The 25039-nt window shown below is 39.5% G+C and overlaps 1 protein-coding gene across 2 annotated transcripts in view; it reads right to left on the bottom strand.

Annotated features, from left to right (window-relative positions):
• Positions 1-380: 380 nt before the first annotated feature.
• RTN1 (reticulon 1) overlaps positions 381-25039 on the bottom strand; it is a 243855-nt gene continuing 219196 nt past the window's right edge. For both annotated transcript variants that reach the window (XM_005212061.4, XM_005212062.4), the window contains 6 exons: positions 14675-14882; positions 12014-12152; positions 10514-10583; positions 9962-10008; positions 9819-9877; positions 381-1178 (listed from right to left, as the gene is read on the bottom strand). In XM_005212061.4, coding sequence (XP_005212118.1) covers positions 1136-1178; positions 9819-9877; positions 9962-10008; positions 10514-10583; positions 12014-12152; positions 14675-14882 — 566 coding nt within the window. In that variant the 3' untranslated portion in view covers positions 381-1135. The remainder of the gene's footprint in view (positions 1179-9818; positions 9878-9961; positions 10009-10513; positions 10584-12013; positions 12153-14674; positions 14883-25039) is intronic.

A 25039-nucleotide genomic window follows, 5' to 3' on the forward strand; every position in this document is an offset into this window, starting at 1 on the left:
ACAGTAGAGGCTCAATAAATAATTACCAAAACAGAGAGTTCATAGCAATTATAATTGTTTTATGCCAGTATAGTGTTGCATGTTATTATAAGAAGTTTATGGGAGTATTTATATCACGTTCAAGTTTTTAAAAAAACCATTTAAATTATCTACATAAGCCCCACCAAGTACAATATGAAGAATGTTTTCCAGTTTTACCAGTCTCCAGTGATTTCTATTAATAACTCAAATGAGCCATATACTAGGCTGGAGTTGGACTATGTGGATTCTGGAAACAGGAGCAAAGCGAGTACTTGGTCTCAGCCTGTCCGGCACATCCACAGATGCTATTTCTTAGAGTATTGAGTTTTCTGGTGCGATCACGAGAAGAGAGGGAGAAGTTTCTACACTTAGTAACATTTATTTATGCATTCAGTATCAAGTACATAAGTGCAAATATCCAGAATCCATAATTAAGTCCATTAGGAACTACAGAGAAAGTAATACAAACTGTAATAAAGTTAACATGCTGGTACTTTTTAGTTACCATACATGTAAATCAGCCCATCAGTCTCACACAACAAAAGTACTGCATGTTTGTTTTCGGGTTTATTCATTTATTTAATTATTTTAAGTTATACAAAACTGATTACTCTAAGTACGGTCGACTTGTTTTTATTTTTATGTTGTGTGTGTTGGAAAAACACTTAAACATCGGTTTACAAGTCTATATATTGTTATTAAAGATTAATCCAACCAACAACCCAAGGACATAGAAGCGATTTCCACTATTGCATCAGTGCACTGGGCAGGAAAGGCCTAGCCACAGGGAACATGAGAAGCTACAGAAGCATTGCAGAGAGAAGAACACCGACGAAGGAAAGATAACTTGGGTTCTCACCATCATGCACTTTTTTTTAGCAACACAAAATTAAAAACCACATCTAATACACTTTTTGCTATACTTTAGTGCTTGACACAAGTGACTCAAATATCCTAAGGGTACAGAAACAGCCTAAAAACAGCTGTTTTAAAGTTTGTCTCTAAGATTATGGTACTGGGGGGAAGAAACAATCAATCTGCAGTAACATGTAAGACAGAGCTGTTACCACTTCAGACATTCCTCTTGGTGTTCAGTCCCCGGTGGGGTATCCACTTACTCAGTGTGCCTTTTAGCGCCTGGGATTTTAGCCTGAATCCTAAAAAGACAATATCAGATGGTGGTAAATCACAAGTATTATTAATGAAATCATCTTATGACATCACTATGTGTCATTGCTTTAATTAGCTAAGTGACCAAATAGCTTAATATTCCAAAAAATAGCATAATTTTTATGTATGAGTGTCTATAAATGCATTTCTATGCAATAAGGAAGTATAATTAGATAATGAATGACCCCAGGAAGCCATATTTCTTAAATTATAACTTTTTAGGTAGACAAAAGATGTTGATTTATTTCAGAATTATAGAAGCTGTGATATACGTAGGTGACCATTTATCACTCAGTCTGGGACACTTCTGAAAGAGAAAGACAGTGCTGTTATTAACCATACCAGGACAACAGGCATGAACAGGGGTGGTTCCAGGTGAAGAAACATATGGTCATCCTCAGCAGAAACTGCTAGAACTGGAATGAAGAAAACTGAGTCCTAGTTTAAGCTCTCTACTAATTAGCTGTGTGCCATCTGGCAGCTAATGAGCCTTCCTGGTCCTAGAGCATTTACCGGGTGCAAATTAGATATTTCTAATGCCCCTAAAGGTCTGTGATTCTCGCAGAATGGCAGTATTATTTTAGGTAGGTTTATACTGGAAGCATTATGCGTCATTAAATCAAAGCTTAATGAGCTCCCCATGCAGAGTTTGACTGAGACCTTCCTCTGTGTCATGCACCCTTGCAGATGCTGGAATTCAGTGAACAGAAGGGAGAAGGCTCTGCTCTCATGGAGCTTTCATTCTCCTAGGGGTTGAGGAGCCAGAAATAAACAAGTAGACAAACAAGAGAAGTACATATTGTGACAAATGCTATTAAAAAAACCCAAACAAGATGGAATGATAGGCAATGAGGGAGCAGTGGTGATAGTTGAGAGATGTTGTTCAGTCACTCAGTCACGTCTGACTCTTTGCAACCCCATGGACTGTAGGGCACCAGGCTTCCCTCTCTTTCACCATCTCCCAGAGTTTGCTTAAACTCATGACCATTGACTTGGTGATGCCCTCCAACCATCTCATCCTCTGTTGCCCCCTTCTCCTGCTGCCTTCAATCTTTCCCAGCATCAGGGTCTTTTCCAATGAGTTGGTGATGGCCAAACTATTGGAGCTTCAGCTTCAGCATCAGTCCTTCCAATGAATATTCAGGGTTGATTTCCATTAGGTGGGAGATGCTTACTTTAAGTCCCCTCATGTGAGAAACAGATGTCTGCAGGATAAGAAGGGGCCACTGGGTTGAAGTGTTTCAGGAAGACGAAGCAGGGAGTACAGAGGCCAAAAAGTGAGGACAAGCTTAGGAGTCAAGGATGAGACCAGTGTGCTTGGGGAGTGAGGCGGGAAGGTCTGAGAGGCAGGAGGTAACCAGATGGTGTTGAAACTTGCAGGCGGTAAAAGGAATTTAGATTCTATTCTGTGGCTGGGAAGCCACTGATGAATTGTAGGCAAAGGAATGATGTGATCAAAGAAGATCATGATAGTGGTTATGTGAAAAAAGTGGGGAAACAGAGCAATAAGGGATGGAGGACAACTATAGCAGTCTAGGTGCTGAATGGCAATGGCCTGGGTTATATGGAATGAAGCCTTGCCAGTGGAGTAAAGTGCTCACTCTGGGTATCCAGTGAGGGGATGGAGCAGACAGGACCCACCTGCCAAGCTGATGGGTTGAATGTGTGGGCGGGGGAAAGATTGACAGTAATCAAGGAAGATGCTTTGGTTTTAGGCCTGAGCAACCAGGTGAATAATAATGCCATTTACAAAGATGGTGTGACAACTGAAGTAAGAATAAATTCTGGGCTGAAACTGCAAGATCTGTTTGGCCACGCTGAATCTGAAATGTCTGTGGGACATTTGAGAGATAACATTAGGTAAGCAGATGAAGTTAACTGGGCCTTAGGAAGCATAACTATGAACAAAGCTAGTGGAGGTGATGGAATTCCAGTTGAGTTATTTCAAATCCTAAAAGATGATGCTGTTAAAATGCTGCCCTCAATCAGCCAGCAAATTTGGAAAACTCAGCAGTGGCCACAGGACTGGAAAAGGTCAGTTTTCATTTCAATCCCAAAGAAAGGCAATGCCAAAGAATGTTCAAACTACTGTACAATTACACTCATCTCACACATTAGCAAAGTAATGCTCAAAATTCTCCAGGTGAGGCTTCAACAGTACGTGAACTGAGAACTTCCAAATGTTCAAGCTGGATTTAGAAAATGCAGAGGAACCAGAGATCAAATTGCCAACATTCGCTGGATCATTGAAAAAGCAAGAGAGTTCCAGAAAAACATCTACTTCTGTTTTACTGACTATACCAAAGCCTTTGACTATGTGGATCACAACAAACTGTGGAAAATTCTGAAAGAGATGGAAATACCAGACCACCTGTCCTGCCTCCTGAGAAATCTGTATGCAGATCAAGAAGCAAGTTAGAACCAGACATGGAACAATGGACTGGTTCCAAATTGGGAAAGGAGTACGTCAAGGCTGTATACTGTCACCCTACTTATTTAACTTATATGCAGAGTATATCATGCAAAATGCCAGGCTAGATGAAGCACAAACTGGAATCAAGATTGCCAGAAGAAATATCAATAACCTCACCACCTTATGACAGAAAGCAAAGAGGAACTAAGGAGCATCTTGATGAAAGTGAAAGAGGAGAGTGAAAACCTGGCTTAAAACTCAACATTCAGAAAACGAAGATCATGGCATCTGGTCCCATCACTTCATGGCAAATAGATGGGGAAACAATGGAAATAGACACTTAATTTTCTTGGGCTCTAAAATCACTGCAGATGGTGACTGCAGCCATGAAATTAAAAGACACTTGCTCCTTGGAAGAAAAGCTATGACAAACCTAGATAGCATATTAAAAAGCAGAGACATTACTTTGCCAACAAAGGTCCATCTAGTCAAAGCTATGGTTTTTCCAGTAGTCACGTATGGATGTGAGAGTTGGGACCATAAAGGCTGAGCACTGAAGAATTGATGCTTTTAAACTGTGGTATTGGAGAAGACTCTTGAGAGTCCCTTGGACTTCAAGGAGATCCAACCAGTCCATCCTAAAGGAAATCAGTTGTGAATATTCATTGGAATGACTGATGCTGAAGCTGAAACTCCAATACTTTGGCCACCTGATGCAAAGAACTGACTCATTTGAAAAGACCCTGATGCTGGGAAAGATTGAGGGCAGGAGGAGAAGGGGATGACAGAGGATGGGGTGGTTGTATGGCATCATTGACTCAATGCACATGGGTTTGGATAGACTCTGGCAGTTGGTGATGGAAGGCCCGGCATGCTGCGGTTCATGGGGTCGCAAAGGGTCGTACACAGCTGAGTGACTGAACTGACTGAGACTTGCATTGATTTTTTTAAAAAATGTCGCAAGCACATAACTGACTCATATTTGGCTGTGACAAATTAGAAAACCTCCAAGTATTTTTTATACATACTACTGTTGTATCCTATCTCATCTCTACCTCCTCCTCCTCACATTCTATATTTGTAAAGTGGACTTTTTAAAAACCTAAGATTGTGGAGACACACATTTTGGAGTCTTTGACATAGAGATAATCTTTGAGGCCACTAGGGATGAAGGGTAAACCAGAGAAGGAAGAGCCAAGAGAAGACACTGCGAGAAAGCAGCTGAGACTCAAGCCATGCCAAGAGTCAAGGAGAGTGCTCAACAAAGATGGCAGTAATCTTAAAGAGTGTCTGAGAGGTTGAGAAGGTTGAGGATGGAGTGATGACTGCAGGATTTAGCAATATGAAGGTCACTAGGACCCTGACAAAGAGCAACTTAAGTGCTCAGGGTGCAGGCCTGACTGCAGTGAGGTAGGGAGAGAAGCATTAGAGCCAGCAAGGACGGAAAGACTGGAGAGATTATGATTGTGGAAATGAGCCAGAAGAGGCAGAAACTGATAATGCAGCAGAGAATGGGAAACATTTCAATAGAGACACCTTAGGTCTGGTCTTCTCCAAAGTATAACATATATGTATTAGTTTTGAAATGCTTTTAGAATATCACAGTAGACTAAGCGTTAACTAATTCTACTTTTCTCCCATTGCAGAAGTCCTTTAAACCATATCTGTGACAGTGGTCAACTAACTTTTATGTGAATACTTGAATGGGTGTCAGTGAGCTTACTGTTTCACAGGGCAAATGGCTTCATTGTTGAACAACTCTAATTGGTACTGTTTCCCCTCATGTTTCATTCAAATCTCAGAACTTCTGGCCTTTCCATTCATAGCTCTTTAGAGAAAAAGAGAATGATTACTTCTCTCACAATGTTAGACGTCCAAATGTGTTCTTTTAAAGTTATCTCTTTTCCAGAATAATCATCTCCAGTAAAGTTTGGTTGTCACTCACATTACTGTCATATTTCCAATACTTCAATACCCAGTCATCTTTTGGACATGACTTCAGTGTATAACTGCAGCTCTTAAAATGTTCAACTCTGAAATTTAACACATCTATGGAATAACAATATGGGATATGAAACAACTATAGCCTCTTTTGATTTTGACATATACTTCTATTAATAATATCTAAACTTGCATATATTTTAAAAAATATGCCTCTGTACATTACTGATTCATATTTGGCTGTGATCAATTAATCTATTTATCACTCACCCCCCCAGATATTTTTTACACACACTACTGTTGTACTCTATTGCATCTGCCCCTCTTCCCATTCTGTATATGCAAAAGTTGACTTAAAAAAAAAAATCTAAATATAGGACTTTGCTTTCCCTGTCAATTTCATTTTATTAACTTCAGTTTCGCATTCTACATTACTCAAGATCACTTAATTCATTTTGAATCTTGAACTTGCTGTCTTCTGAATGTGCTTTTGCTCCAAGCTATGTGTCACCTAGAACTCTGATGAGTATACTTGATTTGTCTTCACATAGTCATGTGAAACACTGGTATGGAAAGTCATGGAGTCAAGGGCAGAGCCCTGTGTCACATTACTACACCTCGCCCTGGATGGATTTTCGGTGGACTAATGAACCTCCATAGGGTCTACTATTTCAACATTCTGGAACTCTACCAATTGTGCTATAATCTGGACTGTACATCTCCATTTTCTCCTCAAGGACACCAGGAAGACTTTTCAAGTACCTCAATGAAATACTAAGAATGTGTTGTTAGGGTTATTATCCCCAGTTAGGGGCTCCCCAGGTGGCACGAGTGGTAAAGAACCCACCTGCCAATGCAGGAGATGTAAGAGACTCGGGTTTGATCCCTGGGTCAGAAAGATCCCCTGGAGGAGGGCATGGCAACCCACTCTAGTATTGTTGCCAAGAGAATCCCATGGACAAAGGAGCCTGGTGGGCTATATAGTCCATGGGGTTGCAAGGAATTGGACACGAATGAAGTGACTTAGCATGCACGCAGCCCCATTTTAGAGGTGGAAGACTGAGACACAGGGAGGTTAAATGACCTGGACAGGGTTATCATTCACTCAGTATAGGCGTGGGAGGGGCACCAAGGTTTCCTGCCTAGTCTGGGGCTGTCCTCCACACTCACCATGAACTGATCTCTAAGCAGTGGGAGTAGGATGATCATGGTTATGATCACTGAATATTTATTGAGTCCTCCCTATGTCCAAGTAAGAATACCTTACAGACATTATCTTTTCAATGTATATATAAAGAAACAAACTCAGGGAGTCAAATAACACTTATAATGAATTCATATAGCTAAAAAATTCCAGAAATGGACTCAAGCTAGTCTATTTGATTCCAAAGTTCCTGTTTTTAACAGTTTCACTAAAATGGTATCAGTTCTTTTGGTGGAATTATTCTAACATGTAATCAGGATTCCAGAGGTTGAAGAAATCTTAGAGGTAAGACTCCACTAAGAAATATCCTTCAAAATTTAGTGTCAGGCAAAACAGATTCTCTTGGAGAACTGCTGTTTAACTACGTAACTTATCCAGTTTCTCTTTTTAAAAATTTTTAAAAAATATTTTATTCCTGCTTATTTATTTGGCTGCATGAGGTCTTAGTTGTGGCAAGCATGATCGTCAGTCTTCATTACAGCATACGGGATCTTTAGCTGTAGCACGTGGGATCTAGTTCCCTGACCAGGAATTGAACCTAGACCCCCTGCACTGCAGGCATGAAGTCTTAGCTACTGGACCACCAGGGAAGCCCACTCAGTTTCTCTTTTTGTCCTTAGCTTCCTTTCTATTCCTGTTCAGAGCATTGATTTCCAATTTTAATTTAGCCAACCATATTGTATACATATGTTCATACATTTTCGTTTCTGCCATCTCTCCTTCCCTTCTATTTTAACAGGCTTATATCCCTACCACTTTTGTTTGAATTCAACAGCCTCCTTGCTAATTACCACATCTCACTTTCCAATTCTCCTCCCACTAGACTGCCATAGTAATCTGTCCAAAATACAAATCTCCTGCATAGGAACATCAAGGGCAGGGATGTCCTGTTGAGTCCTAACTCCATAGAGCATGCTATACGTGGCCCTGGCTTCTCTTTCTAGGCCCTTTCTAGCTCATCTTTTCATTCATTTAAGCTTTAGACACACTGGTTGCCTCACTGCTCCCTGACCCTGACCTACATTTTCATGCTTCTGCCTCTACCTGTGTTATTTCTTTTTGCAGTGTCTTTCCCCTCATCATGCACCTGATGAGTGTTTACCATCCTTCAGGGCTGCTATAGACTGAATGTTTATGTCCTGCTGCACCCCATTACCCAACACCCCCAAATTTATATACCGAAACCTAATCCCCAATATGTTAGTATTAGGAGGCGGGGCTTTTGGAAGGTGATTAGGTCATGAGAATGGAGCCTTCATGGATGGGATTAGTGCCCTATAAAAGAGAACCCAGAGAGTTTCCATCAACTTCTGCCATGTGAGGACACAGATGGAAGTCCTCAACAGAACCCAGCCATGCTAGTGAGGGCCCTTTTTTAGTGGCTTTCCATTATCCCCCAGGTAAGAACAGTAGTTTCCATATCTCTCTCACCTTAATATTTTACACAATTCTACTGTCATTCTTATATTGTCTTATGGTTATTTCTTTACGGTTTTGTCTGTATCCATAGGCTAAGAGCTCTGCTAGGCGGGATCATCTTATTCATCTTTATACTCTTTGTACCTGTTAATGAAATGCCTGGAAAATAATGTCTTTTTTTTTTTGAAGCAAGCAACTAATCAATAAAAAATTAAGAGATGTGATTTGTTTAAGATCCTCAGACTAAGTACTGAACAGCCGAGGCCTAGAACTTCTGTCTTCCAGTTTCCAAGCTCCTATTCTGGTGTTCTTTGCTGTCATTCCTGAACACAGTTTTAACTGCCAGAAGTTAAATACACCTAGGAAGTTCATTAAAATATAGATTATGGGTCCCTTATCCCAGGAATTTTATTTCCATAAGTTTGTTGTAGAATCTGGGAATTCATATTTTTAACAGGTTCCCCAGGTTTGGCAAATACCAATCTCATGTTATACCATGCTGTCATTTCCTATTACAAAGTAATAAATATTTGTCTTCAATATGCTGATTTTCACTAGGTATTCATTGCATATGTGTTAAGCTGATAATTTCAGGCATTTTGAAATGTCTGAATCCAAATTCACCATGAATTTAAGAGGAAGAATATAAACAATACATAATAAAAACAAAAATCTTTCTAAACTTCAGGAGAGAACTGTAACTGATGACACACAAATCAAATAGCAGAGGAACTTTAAAGCACTTGCTTTTCCCTTATTTGTTTTTCTCTGTATATCTTTGACCATCTAAAATACTTGCATTTAATTCTACTATCATCTAGGTCTAGCCACATGATTCTAGGATTCCTGGAGAGAAACTCTAGTATTTTTCAGACGTGTATTTGTAGTCAAAACTAAGGTCAGCTTTTAATTAAAACAAAATCGTGAGTAATAATAACAACAGAAAAACTTCATTTTAGATGAAGATGTATCTAAAAACACTAATTTAAGAATTAGGGAAAACTACTAAGTTAATGACTATATTAACTGTAAATACTTTTATAACTGGAATCATTATCTCCTAATATATAAAGTATCCATAAAGTAGAGTCTATTTAAGACTCAGGTTTAAAAAGCAATGGTATTAATAAAATAGGCAAATACACACACATATTGAATTTAAATGGTGTAATCTAAAAGGTAATAAAAATTCTCAAGATTAAAAAATGTTTTGTTTTAAAAATAATTTCAATGATTTAAAACTTAATGATATTTATTATTTTAAAATTGAAAATGTTAACACTTTTATTTTGATTAATTTACTAAAATAATTTTACTTTTCTAAATCAGGCTTTTTTCCTTCCTCCAATCCATCTTATTCTTGGACATGAGCCAGTCCCCAGACAGACATTAATATCATTCATTTATTAAAATTCATTTCATGATACCTGAAATAAACCACTAAAAGTTTTATTTAATTGGAAGTTTTAAAAATTTATACTTTACTTCTGAAATAATCTATTTGGTAAGGGTATGAACATATGACTCAAATAAGTGAATAATCATAAATCAGTCTATTACTTTATTATCCTTTTATTACTCCTATCTAATCCAGTCAAATGCCTGCCTAAGGCAGTCTCTCCTTTTTATAAATTGCACTATGCAACTTACTTTGCCACAACAGCATTTATGTGAGTCCTCACAAGTCCCAGATATTGGTCAATCTGTGCCTACAAAGAGAAGAAATCATGAGCACATCCACAGTTCACAAGGTCAAAACTTAACATGCATGTTTGACATCACATAGAACTTACCTGGTGCTTAACATACACTACAGGTAGAGTAAACATTGAAACCACAGCTGGGATGAAAAACAGATATAGTATTAAAATTGAGAGTTGTAAGTGGAACAATCTTATAGATACATTTTTATATAGTTATGTGATATAATGACATTATTTGCAGTGGCCAGCATTCTAGCTAAAAGATGGCAGGGCTAGTTCATAAAGAAAACAAAAAAATGCTGAGACCTTCACAAATATTAAGTCATTAATTCTGGAATGAGAGAATGACCTCCTAAGATAAAAATGATTTTCTATACATAACACCATTGAAGCAGATATATATTTGAAGCCAGATAAAACCAGCTATGGTTGAAGAAAAAGAAAAAAACTTTAAGAAATTCATTTTTACTGTGTAATATATTGATATATTATGCTCTTTAATTGAACTATGATGGTCAGGGAAATGCTCTGCACTCAGAAAATCTGGAATTTGTTGCTAGGAACGCATTCAAGCAAGCTAACAGCCTAGGGAGATGCTCACAGAGTATGTGAAGGGAGACATAACACCTTGGCTGTCCTTACCCATGAGCAGCAGGGTCAGGCCATTGAAGAGAGCGCCAACGTAAGTCAGGAGCCACATCAGGACTGCAAACTAACAAATGAAATGATGATCAGAGCTTCTAAACCCATTATGACAGATAAGAGTCTCATTTCATTGATTTGTTTAGATTAAAATTTGAGGCAAACATCATGGTTTCAATAGGAAGTATAAGAGCATTTAAAGCTCGTCACAGAATTACTGAAAGAGGATCCAGTCTTTACGTGTCTCAGAACCCTGTGGATTTCCTTGTAAGATCTGAGGGACTCAGTGAAATAATAAACTAGGGCGGGGGTCAGCAAACTGGCCTTGACCTGTTTTCATATAGGCCCACAAGTTAAGAATGAATTTTGCATGGTCGAATAAAGTTAAAACAAAAATAACATTTTGTATAATGTGAAAATGATACGAAATTCAGTGTCCAGTATTCATAAACAATGTTAGCACACAGCCACAGTTATTCATTTATGTATTGTCTTCAGCTGCTTTTCTGCTATAGTGACAAAGTTGAGTAGCTACAACAAAGACTGTGTAACCCACAAAGCCTAAAATATTTACCAGGTGGCCCTTTATATAATAGATAAAGTTTGCTGATCCCTATTCTAGCCCACAATTTTCACATTACAAATTTAAGTAGACATGTTACCTTAAAAGCTCTAAGGTTAAGTAATTTTAATCTCCCTACTCTCTTATTTTAGTCATTATTTGCCAAGATGTTATTCCAGTAAAGCACCTTGAGCATCAAAGACTCATCACTCACTTTCCTTCTGCTCTTTCTTTCTCATTAAGGAGCAGCCCATGGTACAGATCCCTCCCAGTGCTCTGGGAGAATGGAGAACTGACAGAATCCTTGCCTGGGCTCCCACCCCTCTGCTCATGGCCCTGTTGAGTCATGACTGATTGACTTTGGTTTTCCCTATAAGCCATGTGGTGGTCCTAGCAGTTTGTTCCAAGAAGCCCAGTGAGTTCAATGATGGAACCAGGAATAACACCCAGGTGCCCCTCCTCTACACTTCAGGGGCTCATTCTCACAGCCCACAGGTCCTTATTATTAGCAGAGTACAGTGTTTCTTTCTAAGAAGAAGCATGTGTATTTTTCACATTCCCTAAACTAGATGTTTATTTTTAAAATAATTTTAGGAAATTGAGGAATTGAAAATGGGAACAAGAAGCAGCCTGGGGTACTGTAAGTAGCACAAAACTAGAAGCTATGTAACCTGGGTTTGGTCCCAGCTCTGTCAGTGACTCACTGGGCAACTTCAGGCAAGTGTCTTAACCTCTCTGAACCACAGTTTCAGCATCTGTAAAATGATGGCATTAGACTGGATGAGCTCCATGGTACTGTACAGCTGGACATTTTCAGACCCTAGAATATAATTAGCACTTACGTTATTCTCCATCATGTGGAAGTTTATAACATTATGTGTACCTTTAGGGAAAACAAAACTCAAGACTGTCAAATGAAACGGCTTAAGCACTCATACTTTTAAGGAATCCACCAGGTCCTGGACAAGGAAGAGCCTCCTCAGTTCTTTGAGAGTGTTGTTCACGTAGAATTGCAGGCAGTCTGTGTACTTCTGAATCTGCTCCTGAGACAGGGTGATCTCGAGCTCCAAGTAGGCCCTGTCAACAGAGCATCCCCACAGAGAACTCCATCAGAGGGAATCATGAAACAGCTAGGTTTCCCTTCTCCAACCCTGAGGACCACAGTCAGGTCATCCTGAAGGATTTATGCCAGTCAGAAGGCTGCAGGGCACCACACCCATACCCACAGTTAGTTCACCAGGGAACACAGGAATCACAGCACTCAGTGGGGCAATGTGGCTGCTTCTGTCTCTCATAGGCAATGTGATAGTGTGAGCTGATAATTCAGAGCAACTGGCGAGGAGCAGAGAAAAGTCAGTCCCAAATCAGTTCACTTGCTGAATTCTCTGTACATCTGGCTCACTGAGCAATTGTGAAAAGTTCTTATTTCTTCTCGGCTGCATGAAGATTAATTGTCTTTTTAAATAATTAAGATATCTCAAAATCTTAGCTGCCAATTACTATGTCTCATCAAATCTCAAAGATTTCATGTTTAAATTCTGGAAAGTACTTTTAGGTTTTATTCTAGAGAGCTCTGAAAACACAAGTGACCTGGGACATACTAAAATGCTCACTGGTTCTAGTAAGAGTGGTATTTTTAGTAACTGCATCTTCCATTTGTTCAAAGGGTTAATTTGAACTCTTGGATAGATAACCCAGGCTCTACGAATCTATAAAAGTCAATCGATCCTCCTGCTTTGACCATACCCACCATGCTCCCCGCCCCCCATCCCTATCCCCGGCCGCCAACGAGACCCATCATCTCTTTCTCCTTCCTTCTGTCTGCCAAGTTGTCTACTTCTAGAGTTCTAACAGTGCTCACCTAACTCTGAGGATTGAGAATTTTTATGTTTGGCTTTTTAGAAAAATAATCAGGAAAGTGGATTTGTCTAGCTGATATGTTTTGATTCAAAATGTACTCTTGAGTTAGACATTCCTTTTATTGATAGAAACAATTAAGCCAAAGGAACATTTAGGTTTTAAATGAGTCTCCAAATGGAAGATAAAGTAGTTGAGCTAATTACAGTTTGACTCTTGGTCCTACAACTGGGTAGTTACAGAAGAAATAAGTCAAGTGAGAGGTAAATCCCCAGTGTAACTTGACAGTCCTGGATCCAAGAACGTGGGAGAAGCCAACCTCTCTTGTATGGCTAAGGATAGAGGCTGGAGCAGGACAGGACTCTAAAGGTGTGGATCCTGGTCACAGGTGAGGGTCACTGAAGTAGGTATAGTATTCACCCTGGTAAGATGACACTCCACTTCTCTATTCTTCCCACCTTTGGGGAGGCAACCAAGTTATAGCCTAGAAGACCCATTAACTGCATTAGAAGAAGGCCAAATACATCCCAAGGGTGAGGATGGTCAGACTGTAACCGTGTTTGACAATGAGCATAGGAACCAGAGGCTAGGAAGTGACGTGTGAAACACGGCATTTTGCCTTTTGTCGACAAGGCCCTGGCATCTTTTCCTTCTTTTAAGAGCCTGGTGCCCTGAGACCTTGATTCAGCTGGCTGATGAGGCTGAGCCGGGGAGGATTCAGAGGCATCCCCAGGGAATCACTGCGGTTGGCTCAGAAGCCATTATGCAGCAGTATCTATAGGTCTCATCCAGGATGCAGAAATATCCCTCAGTTATAGGAGGTGAGGACACCTGCAGCGGGGCCTGCAGCAGGTGATGGTATGACTGATGGTCAGTGCTAAAATACCACGGCTTACAAGCTAGAATCTGGAGTAAACTGGGGCAGAGTTGGAGAGCACGCAGCTGGCAGTGCTAATATCTCCCTCTGCCACATTTCATATATCCTCTTAATACACTGCCTTAAAGAAATCCTTCTCAGTACTCACTCGAATCAGATTTCCCCTGTATTAAAATGCAGAAGAGGGTACATTATACTATTCAATTGTGAGTACATAATACTATACAGATTCTGAGGGATGAACTTTACATCCCACAGAATTTGGCCCTTTGACATTAAACTTCTGAAAAGAGCACAGAAATAAAAATCCAAACACCCTGGTCCTGGCTCTGTGCTATTTACTCTGAGCAAGTCACTTTACTTCTTAGAACCTCTGTTTTTCCATCTGTGAAAAGGGATTATAATGTTCTGCCTTCATCACAGAGTTGGGAGAATAATTGTTGAAACACTTTAAATCATAAAACACTGTTTGCATATAAATGAATTATGATTACTATGAGAAGTAATTAAATACAAAATTAATATCAAACATAAATTAAATGTTTTCACATTTCATAAATTCACCCACAAGGATTTATATTATATAAATTATAGAAATATATATTAAAGATAAATATTTAACATTTAATTAGAAGTGATTAAAGTTTTAAAAGCTCAATAAAGCAGTAAGCATTAGACTAGGGATGAGTCTGCTTTAGAAATTTAACAGAAATATCTGGTATTAAAAGACAGCGTTAAAGGAGACTCTAAGAGGCCTGTTAAAGGTCAAAAGAAGCAGGACCCAAAGTGCACAGGCAGTGAAACAGAGGCCGAGGAAAGAGTCACGTGAGAGGTGGGGCAAGGGCTGGTCGGGTTGCACACTCACTTGAAAGGGTGACCCTCGTCGGTTTTCTGCACAGCTTGTAAAACAGACTTGTAGATGCGGAAACTGATGGTGGCTGAGAGCGCAGCGAGGGCCAGGTAGGCCACGACGCTCACAACGCTGAACTGCGTCAGGGAGAAGAGCAGCAGCAGGAAGCTCCCAAACACTATCCCCGTCTGCTTGATGTCCCGCCAGTACAGCAGGTCAATAGCTGTGGGAGGAGACACGCACATTCACACAGAGCACTCAGCATGGGCAGGGCCTCCAGGGAGCTGCCGCGGCTCATTCCACAAAGCCATGGCCGCTACAGGTTTCCCCAGCTCTTGGCTTCCTAAACACAGGTGAGCACACATAGCGCTACTCCTAGGGCGCTTCCCATCCTCCCGTTTTGCTTTGGAAGCATCTTTTCCATCCCTGAGGTCAATTAGGAAATTCACAGATAAGAAAAGGCTGTTGAACCTCCAGTGACAATATCTCCATGAACAAATCTCAGTGGGTTACAACTGTGGGCATCAGTTATATGCCTTTGAAACAAGACTAAAAATTCAGAGCACTCTAAAGTACCTGTTCTTTTCCTTTGGATGGCATTGATGGCATGCATCTTGATACCCTGCTTACAACTCAATGTCTCAATAGCGGCCCAGAGATAAGCACGTCAGTCATACACGTCCCTGCTGCTGAGAAGGGGCACTAACAATGAAAGCAGAAGTGGAGCCTCAGAAGCATGTCAGCTGGTCTGGGAGACTCCAGGCAATGCCAAAAACTTCTGAATAGAGATATGGTCTACCTCTAAAATGAGTAAAACCAAGCATTAGTAGTTAGTAGCTATCTCAAGAATCCCTGGAGCTGAAATTTGGGTTAAACTGTTTTGTATCGTATGATTTGTTCGCTTACATTCTTGTGACTTAAAAACCTGGAATATAAATTTTAAAATCTACATTGTACCTATCATTCAGTTATTTCTCTCTTTCAACTTAGAAACAAAAAATTAATTCAAAAGAATAAAGCCATGGTGCTTCAAATATGACACAAAATGGAAATATTTTTAATATTTCAGTCACTAGATTATGAAAAAAGTATAGAAGACTTGCTCAAGAATGTATGCAAATTTGTTCTCCAATTAGGCAAGTAACATACGGTTTCTTTTTTGGGGAGATACAATTGACATAACATTGTGTGAGTTTAAGGTGTACAGCATGCTGACTGGATATATTTATATATTGCAGTATAGCAACTGAAGGCAGGAGGAGAAGGGGGCAACAGAGGATGAGATGGTTGGATGGCATCACGGACTCAATGAACATGAGTTTGAGCAGACTCTGAGAGACAGTAAAGGATAGGGAAGCCTGGCGTGCCGCAGTCCTCGAGGTAGCAAAGAGTCACACCTGAGCAACTGAACAACAATGACAACAACCACAACGACGACACAGCACCAGTTAACACCTCTGTCACATCACACAGTTATTTCTTTTTTATGTTAAGAACATGTAAGATCCAGCAACTTTGAAGTCTGTAATACAGTATTGTTGACTATATTTACTTTGCTGTGTGTTAGATCCATCAGACTTCTTTATCTGCTAGTTGCAGGTTTATACCCTTTGATCAACATCTCCCTAATTCCCCTTCCCCCTAACTCCAGTAACCAGTCTTCTATTCTGCTTCTATGAATTCAGCTTCTTCAGATTTCCACACATAAGTGGGATCCTACAGTGTTTGTCTGTCTTCGTGTGACTTATTGTCTCTTTTAGCAGAAGGCCCTCAAGGTCTATCTATGTTGTCACAAAAAATGGTTTTTATAGAATATTACACAAATTCTCAGAAAAAGAAAATAAGACATGAAATTCCCATCTTACAACCAAATGAAAGTGGCCGTTGCTTACACTACCAGCTTCATATGCAGCGTAAATGGAGGCACCCGGTTTAAGGCACCAGTCATCAGCTCAATGGAAAACAAAGGTGACTAGATTGAAGAAAGCAGGGAACCGCTCCCATCATACTCTGGTACATGACTAGCTGAGAGACAGTACTGGAAAGGTCACACAGCCTAGTGACAACCCCAGGCTGTGGAGAGGATACGAGGAGTGTTGCCAAGTATCAACCCTTGAACCAGACTAACTCAGGCTGGATGGAGAGTACATCAGATCAAGGGCTTAAAGTGGGAGGGGGGATCTTTTATAACAGGCTGAGGACACTCCAGTAGTCTGAAGCTGGAGAGAGAATTTACTTCTGAACGGATCTGTCACTCACGTCTATCTATTCCCCACTCACCACTGCTTGGTCTACCAATGACATTAACTCACAAAGATTACAATAGTCAGCCATTTTGTTAGGGAAAAAATATGTTCCCTTCCTCCTAGAACACTTCTGCAGTGTAGGAAGGAGGGATCACAAGCTTGTTTTGGGGTGAAACAAAGATCCGCCCCCCGTCCCCCCGTCTATTTTGAGTGGTGCCGGTTCTACACATGAGTTTCTTGGACAAAGTGAAGGCACTGCTGCTCCAAAGTCTCTCTGTTTCCCCAGCCCCAATCCCCAGCCCCAGTCACATTGACATTTCACTATTAGAAATTCATTTATTTGGAGTAATCCTTTTAATCGTCAAAGTATTTGGTGTCTTTTTTTTTTTTTTAATGCAAAGACCTAGAAGGGGATATGTCATTAACAAAAAATTTGAATGAGTTCACTAAATGATTTTCATTTCAGAACAGCTGTTGAGAACAGAGCACCGAAATAATAATCCTTTTTGGGCAGAGAAGAAGGATCTTTTTTTTTTTTTTTCCTTCTAGGAGTCTGGTGGGCTATAGTCCATAGGGTTGCAAAGAGTCTGACCTGACTAAGCACTCTCAAAGGAAGAAACTTTGTTATATTCATTAGTTTGCCAAAATGTTAAAAAATATTGTATGGCTCCTAACTGCTTATAAGGTTTGATTAGGGTATGCACTGAAGATACTCTGTATTACCAGATAATGCCATGGGTTATCAATGCTCTCTTTACTACTGAAATTAGAGTCATAAAGTCTTTAAATCTAATTATATTACAGACCCCAGGACCAATTCTGAAAATTCCTTTTAAAATTCTAATTATCTAGAACCAGTATTAGAATCAATATGTATTAGTATAGGTTCTCTTGAAGAAAAGAATGAAAGGACACGGATGTAAATATATATTATTATATATAATGATAAATATAATTTATAATATAAATTAAATATAAATTATATATTTATAACCTAAATTATATGAATTAAATAAATTATATATTACAATATAATTATATTATTTATTAATATAATTATATCAATTGTATTAATATAATTATTTTATGATAATATTATTATAATGATATATGCTATAATATATAATATAAAAAATATATTAATACAATGTTATAATTATATGATTATAATTATATATTTAAATATTAAATAAATTATATAATATATAATTTATATACTATATATAACAGATTAAATATTATTTATATTATTTATTAATAATAATATAATATATATATTATTATAATATAAATTATTGTTCAGTTCAGTTGAAAGGTTGTTGTTGAATCACACAAAGACACCGGGATTCTTGGCCCTGAGAGGAGAAGAATTCAATCTGGGGTCAGAGACGAGGCTTGATTGCTTAGAGCTTTTGTGTAATAAAGTTTTATTAAAGTATAAAGGAGATAGAGAAAGCTTCTGACATAGGCATCAGAAGGGGGTAGAAAGAGTACCCCGAAGAAGGATCTTTTTGAAGATATGACACAAGAAACTCCTGCGCCCCTGAGGGTAGATGACAAAAATGGGAGAAGGAGGAAATCTCCAAAGAAGCCCAGCTCCCCCTGTTTGAGTGGCTGGGGAGACAACAAACTGAGACAAGCCTAGGAGTCTAAGTCTAGCCCCCAGGGAGCTAGGAGCCTCCTTTGTTTACATGGTAAGTTTAGGAAAGGGGAAGGAGACCAAAAAGGAGACTAAAACATCAGCATTACCAGCAGTGTTAACCGCTTCCACTTTTGTTCATTTATTCAGTATTTATTGAGCAAGAACCAAGTGCCATGCTTTGTGCTAGGTGCAGGGGTATCGAAATAAATAAAATGTTTTAAAAAAGAAAACTTACCTGTAAATAAATAAATTGTAATCTTCTGTTTTATGACGCCCACAGATTTCCATGACAGACAGATTTAGAGGCCAACACATTGTAAGACAGCATGATCTGTGCTATGGGAGCACACAGTGCTAGGGGTGGTAGGCTCACCCACCCCTGAGATGATGTAAAGGGGCACTGGGGACCCTGCAGGTAGTTTTCGGGCAAAGAGGAGATAGAATTTGCTTTTTCAAGTGAATTTCCACTTAATGAATTGCATAACACCTGTTAAAAATGATGGTGGCCTCTAGAAAAGCCTTCTGACTCTCTGGACCCCTGTTCAAACAGCCTGAGAATGGCAGGCACCAGGTAGGGACCTACTAGAAGCAGCATGGCAGAGAACACTAACTGGTAGCTAGGTAACTGGGCTTCCCAGGTGGTGCTCTGGATGAAGAATCTGCAGGCCAGTGCAGGAGGCATAAGAGACCCAGTTGGATCCCTGAGTGGGGAAGATCCCCTGGAGGGATAAATGGCAACCCATTTCAGTTTTCTTGCTTGGAGAATCCCATGGACAGAGGAGCCCAGCAGGCTACAGTCTATAGGGCCGCAGAGTCGGACACTACTGAAGTGACTTAGCATGAAGTAACATTAGTTTGGTGTAGGGTAATTACACAACAGGTCCTTCAACCAACTTTTAAAATTGCTGGAGGTTTCTAACTGGGAGGTTAGCAAAAGTTTATCTTAAAACATCAATGAGAGGTTGATTCTGGGTATTTTGTGACATGAGTCTCTATTTACACAGATTCTGAAATAGTCAAAGCCCTTTCACACATTACTTCATTTAAACCTCACGATAAACTTCATTATACAGGCATATAATAGGTGAGGGAACTGAAGAAGCTCATATACTGACTAGCTGGGGCTTCCCTGGTGTCTCAGCAGTAGAGTCTGCTTGCTGATACAGGAGACTCAGGTTCGATCCCTGAGTGGGGAAGATCCCCTGGAGAAGGAAATAGCAACTCACTCCAGTATTCTTGCCTGGGAAATCCCATGGATTGAGGGACCTGGCAGATTACAGTCCACTGAGTCACAAAGAATAGGACACGACTTAGTAACTAAACAACAACATACTAACTAGTTAATAGAAGAAGCAAGATCAAACCCTAAGTTTTATGTGTTTCTCAGAACAGCTGCCTCTGTTCTGTTATGTGGTTGGAAGTTAACTGTCCCCCAAAGTATGCTAAATTAATTTGGGACCACTTGATTATATTTAAATCTGCTTCCAGAACTAGATATTTAAGGTGATTTTTCTCTTTAAGGGAAATAAAATCATTATCAACAGCACACAGTTACTGGTCATCTGTTATTTAGTAAGCACAGGCATGAAGAGATCATAACATTCTGTTCCTGCTTTTAAGGGACTTAAGATCTAGCTGGGAAGACTGAACATTCATTTTTTAAAAATGCTGCATCAGTACCAATATATCCTGTGTAGTCAGCAGTGGCAAAAGCCGAGTTCAAGAAAGGGACAGTACTGGGATTGATGAAAGAGGATGGGGGATGGTTTGGGAATGTAGTGAACAGTTTGTTAAGGAGACGGGGTGAATAAAGGGAAATATTATGAAGGATTAGTTGACAAGAATGGTGACTAATTAGCTGTGGGAGAAAGGAGGAAGAACTAATTAAGGGGGAAAGCAATATCTCAAAGCTGGGTAATAGAATGATTAGTGACAAAAATAGGAAATCTTAGGGGAAACTGGTTTGGCAAAAAGCTGACACTTGTTTTTATATCTCCAGGTTCCACTGTGATGACATCAAGCAGGGCATTTTGACACAGCCTGGGGCAGAGATGGGACAGGGATCACAAATGAAATGACACTGACAATTACACACAACACAGTAATTTTTTAGAGGTTTGGAAATAAAATGATTTCTTTTCATAGGTTTGTCACAGTAGCCCTGAGCTAAAATGGACATTAATATCCATGTGATATTCTGATGGTTATACACAGCAGACAAGTGGAAGTGCTGGGCTGACATTTAGATAAGAAAGAAGAAAGAAAGTGAAGTTGCTCAGTCGTGTCCGACTCTTTGTGACTCCATGGACTGTAGTCTGCCAGGCTCCTCCATCCATGGGATTTTCCAGGCAAGAGTACTGGAATGGGTTGCCATTTTCTTCTCCAGGGGATCTCCCTGACCCAGGGCTTAAACCCAGTTCTCCTGAGTTGTAGGCAGATGCTTTGCCGTCTGAGCCACCAGAGAAGTCCCTCTTAGATAAGAAGGCTGAATATTTACATTTGGATGTATTCTGAGTGGAAATGATGATTCAAGCCATGAGACTAGAGGAAACCTCCAAGAGAGGAGAGACTAAGGGGTATAATAGAGGATGACCTATAATTCATTCTTTACTCAGGGGATTGAATAAAGCTGTAAAAGAAGTCCTGTCTAGGGTGCTCAGGGCCAGTGCACTGGGACGACCTTGAGGGATGGGATGGGGAGGGAGGTGGGAGGGGGGTTCAGGATTAGGGACACATGTGCACCCATGGCTGATTCATGTCATGTATGGCAAGAACCACTACAATATTGTAAAGTAATTAGCCTCCACTTAAAATAAATAAATAAAATTAAAAAAAAAAAAAAAGAAGTCCTGTCTAGGTATTAGAAAGGGTCCCTCAAGAGTGTTGGTTATGGCAGTCAAGAAGAAGGAAACTTCCAGAAGAAAGGGGTAGGCTACAGTGTGGGATGTTATAGATGCAATGAAGGAAATGAGAAAGGACCCCTGGTTTTGGAGACTTGGCAGTCACCCATAACTGGCACAGAGTGAGGATGGAAGCTCTATCACAAAGGATTGAGTCAGTGGAGGGAAGTTCAAAGTAGTAAAGAAGATGGTAAAGAGAATGGTAGTTCAGGGAGCAGCAATAAGCAAATTTCAAGGTTAAGTAAACTTGGGAATGTTAGTGGAAAGGGGAGAGATGAGATCCTGGAACGAGGAGATATTTGTTTGAGCAAAGTGAAAGAAAAGGCAGGGAAAGGATGGGCTCTGTCACAGCATTTTCTTCTCAAAGAAGGAAGAAGCATGAAAGGCTGGATGAAGATGGAGGAACATTTTGTTAAAGGATGGGTGTGGCTACATATATACTGAGGAGGAAAGAGAACATCATCAAGTGGCTTAAGGTGGATTTACTCTTTGGAAAATGAGTCCTGAGGTCCTCTTGAGACTGAGGAGGATAGAAGCAGGGCTTAAAGAGATTGGGAGAGGTCCAGACCTGCATTGTTCAATACAGCAGTGATAAGCCATAGTAGTTACTGAATACTTGAAATGTGGCTAGTCTCAATTAAAATACATTGCAAGTGTAAAGTACATGTCAGATTTCAGACAGTATAAAAAAGACATAAAAATATCTCATTAATCATTTTTATAGTGATCTTTTGTTGTTGAAAAGTTTATACTCTAGGAATGCTGGATTAAATACAGTATATTATCAAAATTGATTTTTCCTGTTACTTTTTGCTTTTTAATGTGACTACTAGAAAATTTTTAATGACATGTGTGGCTCACATTATATTTCTCTTGGACAGAACTGATCTAGAAAAATACAGTAAGGACTCAAAAACAAATTAATAAAGAACTTCCAGGAAGTAAGAGGGTTTGGTTAGAGTCAAGGATCTCTATGGATCCAGTCAACAGGGTTAGAGGTTGAGCACTGTGATCTGTGGATGATCGGGCTGGACCAGATTTGTGAGCTGGCACAGGGGCATGGTTAGAGGAGTCAAAGATCCAAGAGGACAGAAGTGAAATGAACCACCTTGGGCTCAGGCTGGGAATGACGAGCAGTGAAGATCTTTGGGAACTTATGTGGTGGGAGAGCAGCAAGGGCTGTGTGTGTCAGGAAAGCCAGCAAACAGCCTGAAGTTCTGAGGATTCAGTGGGAAGGGTAGGAAGTGATAAAGTGTGATCACAGAAGAGAATTTCTGTGTTCCAAAGTTGCTGTATAAATGCCAATTTTTCACATTTTAATTTTGCTTAGAGTTATGTAAACTTGTGTAGGAAGCTTTATAGTACCTGGTCCAGAAAAATCCGTATTTGAATAAAGTTTCCTTAGAGTCCAAGTAAGAAAAAAAATAAGCATCTCTGTAATTGCAGCAAATGATCACACGTAGCCCTTGGATACAGTAATAAATAGCTTGTCTCTTCCTTCAATATCCTCCTAATACAGGAAGGCTAGGTGAGAGTTTAAACAGCTAAGTGCACATTCACTAAGACAGGTAAATTATTGTATTGCTTTGCCAATTATAAAAATCACTTTGCTAAATACCAAGGAGCAATGAAACGAAATGGGAGATCAGTGACTTCTATCAATCTAATAAACAGACAGGGCTTAGTGAATTCATCTTGGTCCCCAAACCACAGGCGGGAGCTCACACTGCAGCCTGCCTGAAGCTGACTTAGAACTAGTTCAGTCAGGGGTGGAGTGGAGGATTTGAAGAATCCTAATCTCAAATGCTGAAATCAGTGCTACCCTCATTTCCATAATCTGGGCAAGAAAAGAACAATAAAACAGAAGTGATCCAAGGTTTGAATTAATAGCTAAATGGAAATAAAATTCAATGTCAAATTTCTAGGGAGAAAGCCTTTTTGCGGCAGTCCTAAGTGTTTTGGATTGGCACCTTATTTTAAATGTAAAATATTTAAGTGTAAAACATTTAAATGTAAAATTAAATGATCTAATAGTAATGCCAGTATTCAGAAAGTATTTTAAAAATGTATGAACTGAAAAGGCAGTGGTGCAGCTATTCATATTCTATTTATAAGGCAAAATGTAGATAATATAAATAGCAATAAATTGTGCACAGTTATCTGCATTATTGCACCATATTCTTAAATGCGTTTATTTATATTTCATCTTGGTCTAGAAAAGATTTCAGGTAGCACTGCACCACTTGCTATGTGACAAGTTAGTGCTACTTTTTAAAAGGCAAGATCAGAAAATGTGTGAGATTCCTGTTCACAAATGACATCAGCATTTCAACAAAAGAACTGTTGAAAAATGATATAGTGGCTCAGTTGGTAAAGAATCTGCCTGCAATGCAGGAGACCCAGGTTCGATCCCTGGGTCAGGAAGATCCCCTGGAGAAGGAAGTGGCAACCCACTCCAGTACTCTTGCCTGGAGAATCCCACTGACAGAGGAGCTGGGCAGGCTACAGTCCACTGGATTGCAGAGTTGGATACGACTATACGACTAACTTTCACTTTCACCTGACTTTTATATTTACTTTTTAGCAAGCTTCCAATAATTGACTACCTTGTGGAAAGGATTACAAGGCTAAAAAAACCTCAATTCTTTATAACTCAGTGTCTAAAGCAGTGATTATGGGACTTCCTTGGTGGCCAGTGGTTGGGACTCCACACATCCACTGCAGCGGGCATGATGTTTGAACCTTTGTTGGGGAACTAAGATCCTGAAAGCCTTATGGAGTGACCAAGAAAAACTTAATGATTATTATGAACATATCTTTTAAAAAGCCCATTACTCTGATTTTTGTTAGGTAAACAAAATATCACCACAAAAAGTTAACAAGAAGAAACAGTAGTAAACTGTTCCTACTTTATTCCCTCATTTTGCCATTAAACTAGAGAAACATAATGGAAATAGATGTAAGAAAATACTTTAAACATACACAGAGACCCTCAAAGATGACATTGTCTGGTCAACTAATCCATGAGTTTCATTTGCCATGAAACAGTCTTCTACATAAGGTAAAATTTAAAAAGGTAATGCAGGAGCCCTGAATTCAGAGGGGAAATTGCTAAAAGATTTTTGCAGATAAGATTCCTGCAGTGATTTCATTTTCTAGGTCCTTCCTTCACATCTTTTAAATGCAGTCAAAATGACTGTCAAGAGAAAAATGCCACCATTATTTGTAGACAGTTAAGTAATTCAGTGGATGTTTTGAAAGGAAAGATACATTAAGCCTGGTGCTCCATATAGACAGTAAAAGAGCACAGCATTTAACCCACACAGGTGATCTACTCTAATCAGCTTTGGCAGAACAATGGGAAGTGAAGGATTTTACCTCGAAAGCCACAGCTAGCAACAATCTCTGGGACTTTTCTTCCATGGGACACAAAAGCAAACACATTCTTCTAACGACTACCCTTCAGATTAGACTGGCAATGTAAACTACTTGTATGTTCATGTAAGATTTACCATTTTCCTGGACTTCGCAGCTGAATGTGATTCCTAACCACTAGGGTCACATTCCATGCTGTAAAGTTAACACAGTGATG

The sequence above is a fragment of the Bos taurus genome, chromosome 10 (genome assembly GCF_002263795.3).
Source record: "Bos taurus isolate L1 Dominette 01449 registration number 42190680 breed Hereford chromosome 10, ARS-UCD2.0, whole genome shotgun sequence".
Taxonomy (NCBI): Eukaryota; Metazoa; Chordata; class Mammalia; order Artiodactyla; family Bovidae; genus Bos; species Bos taurus.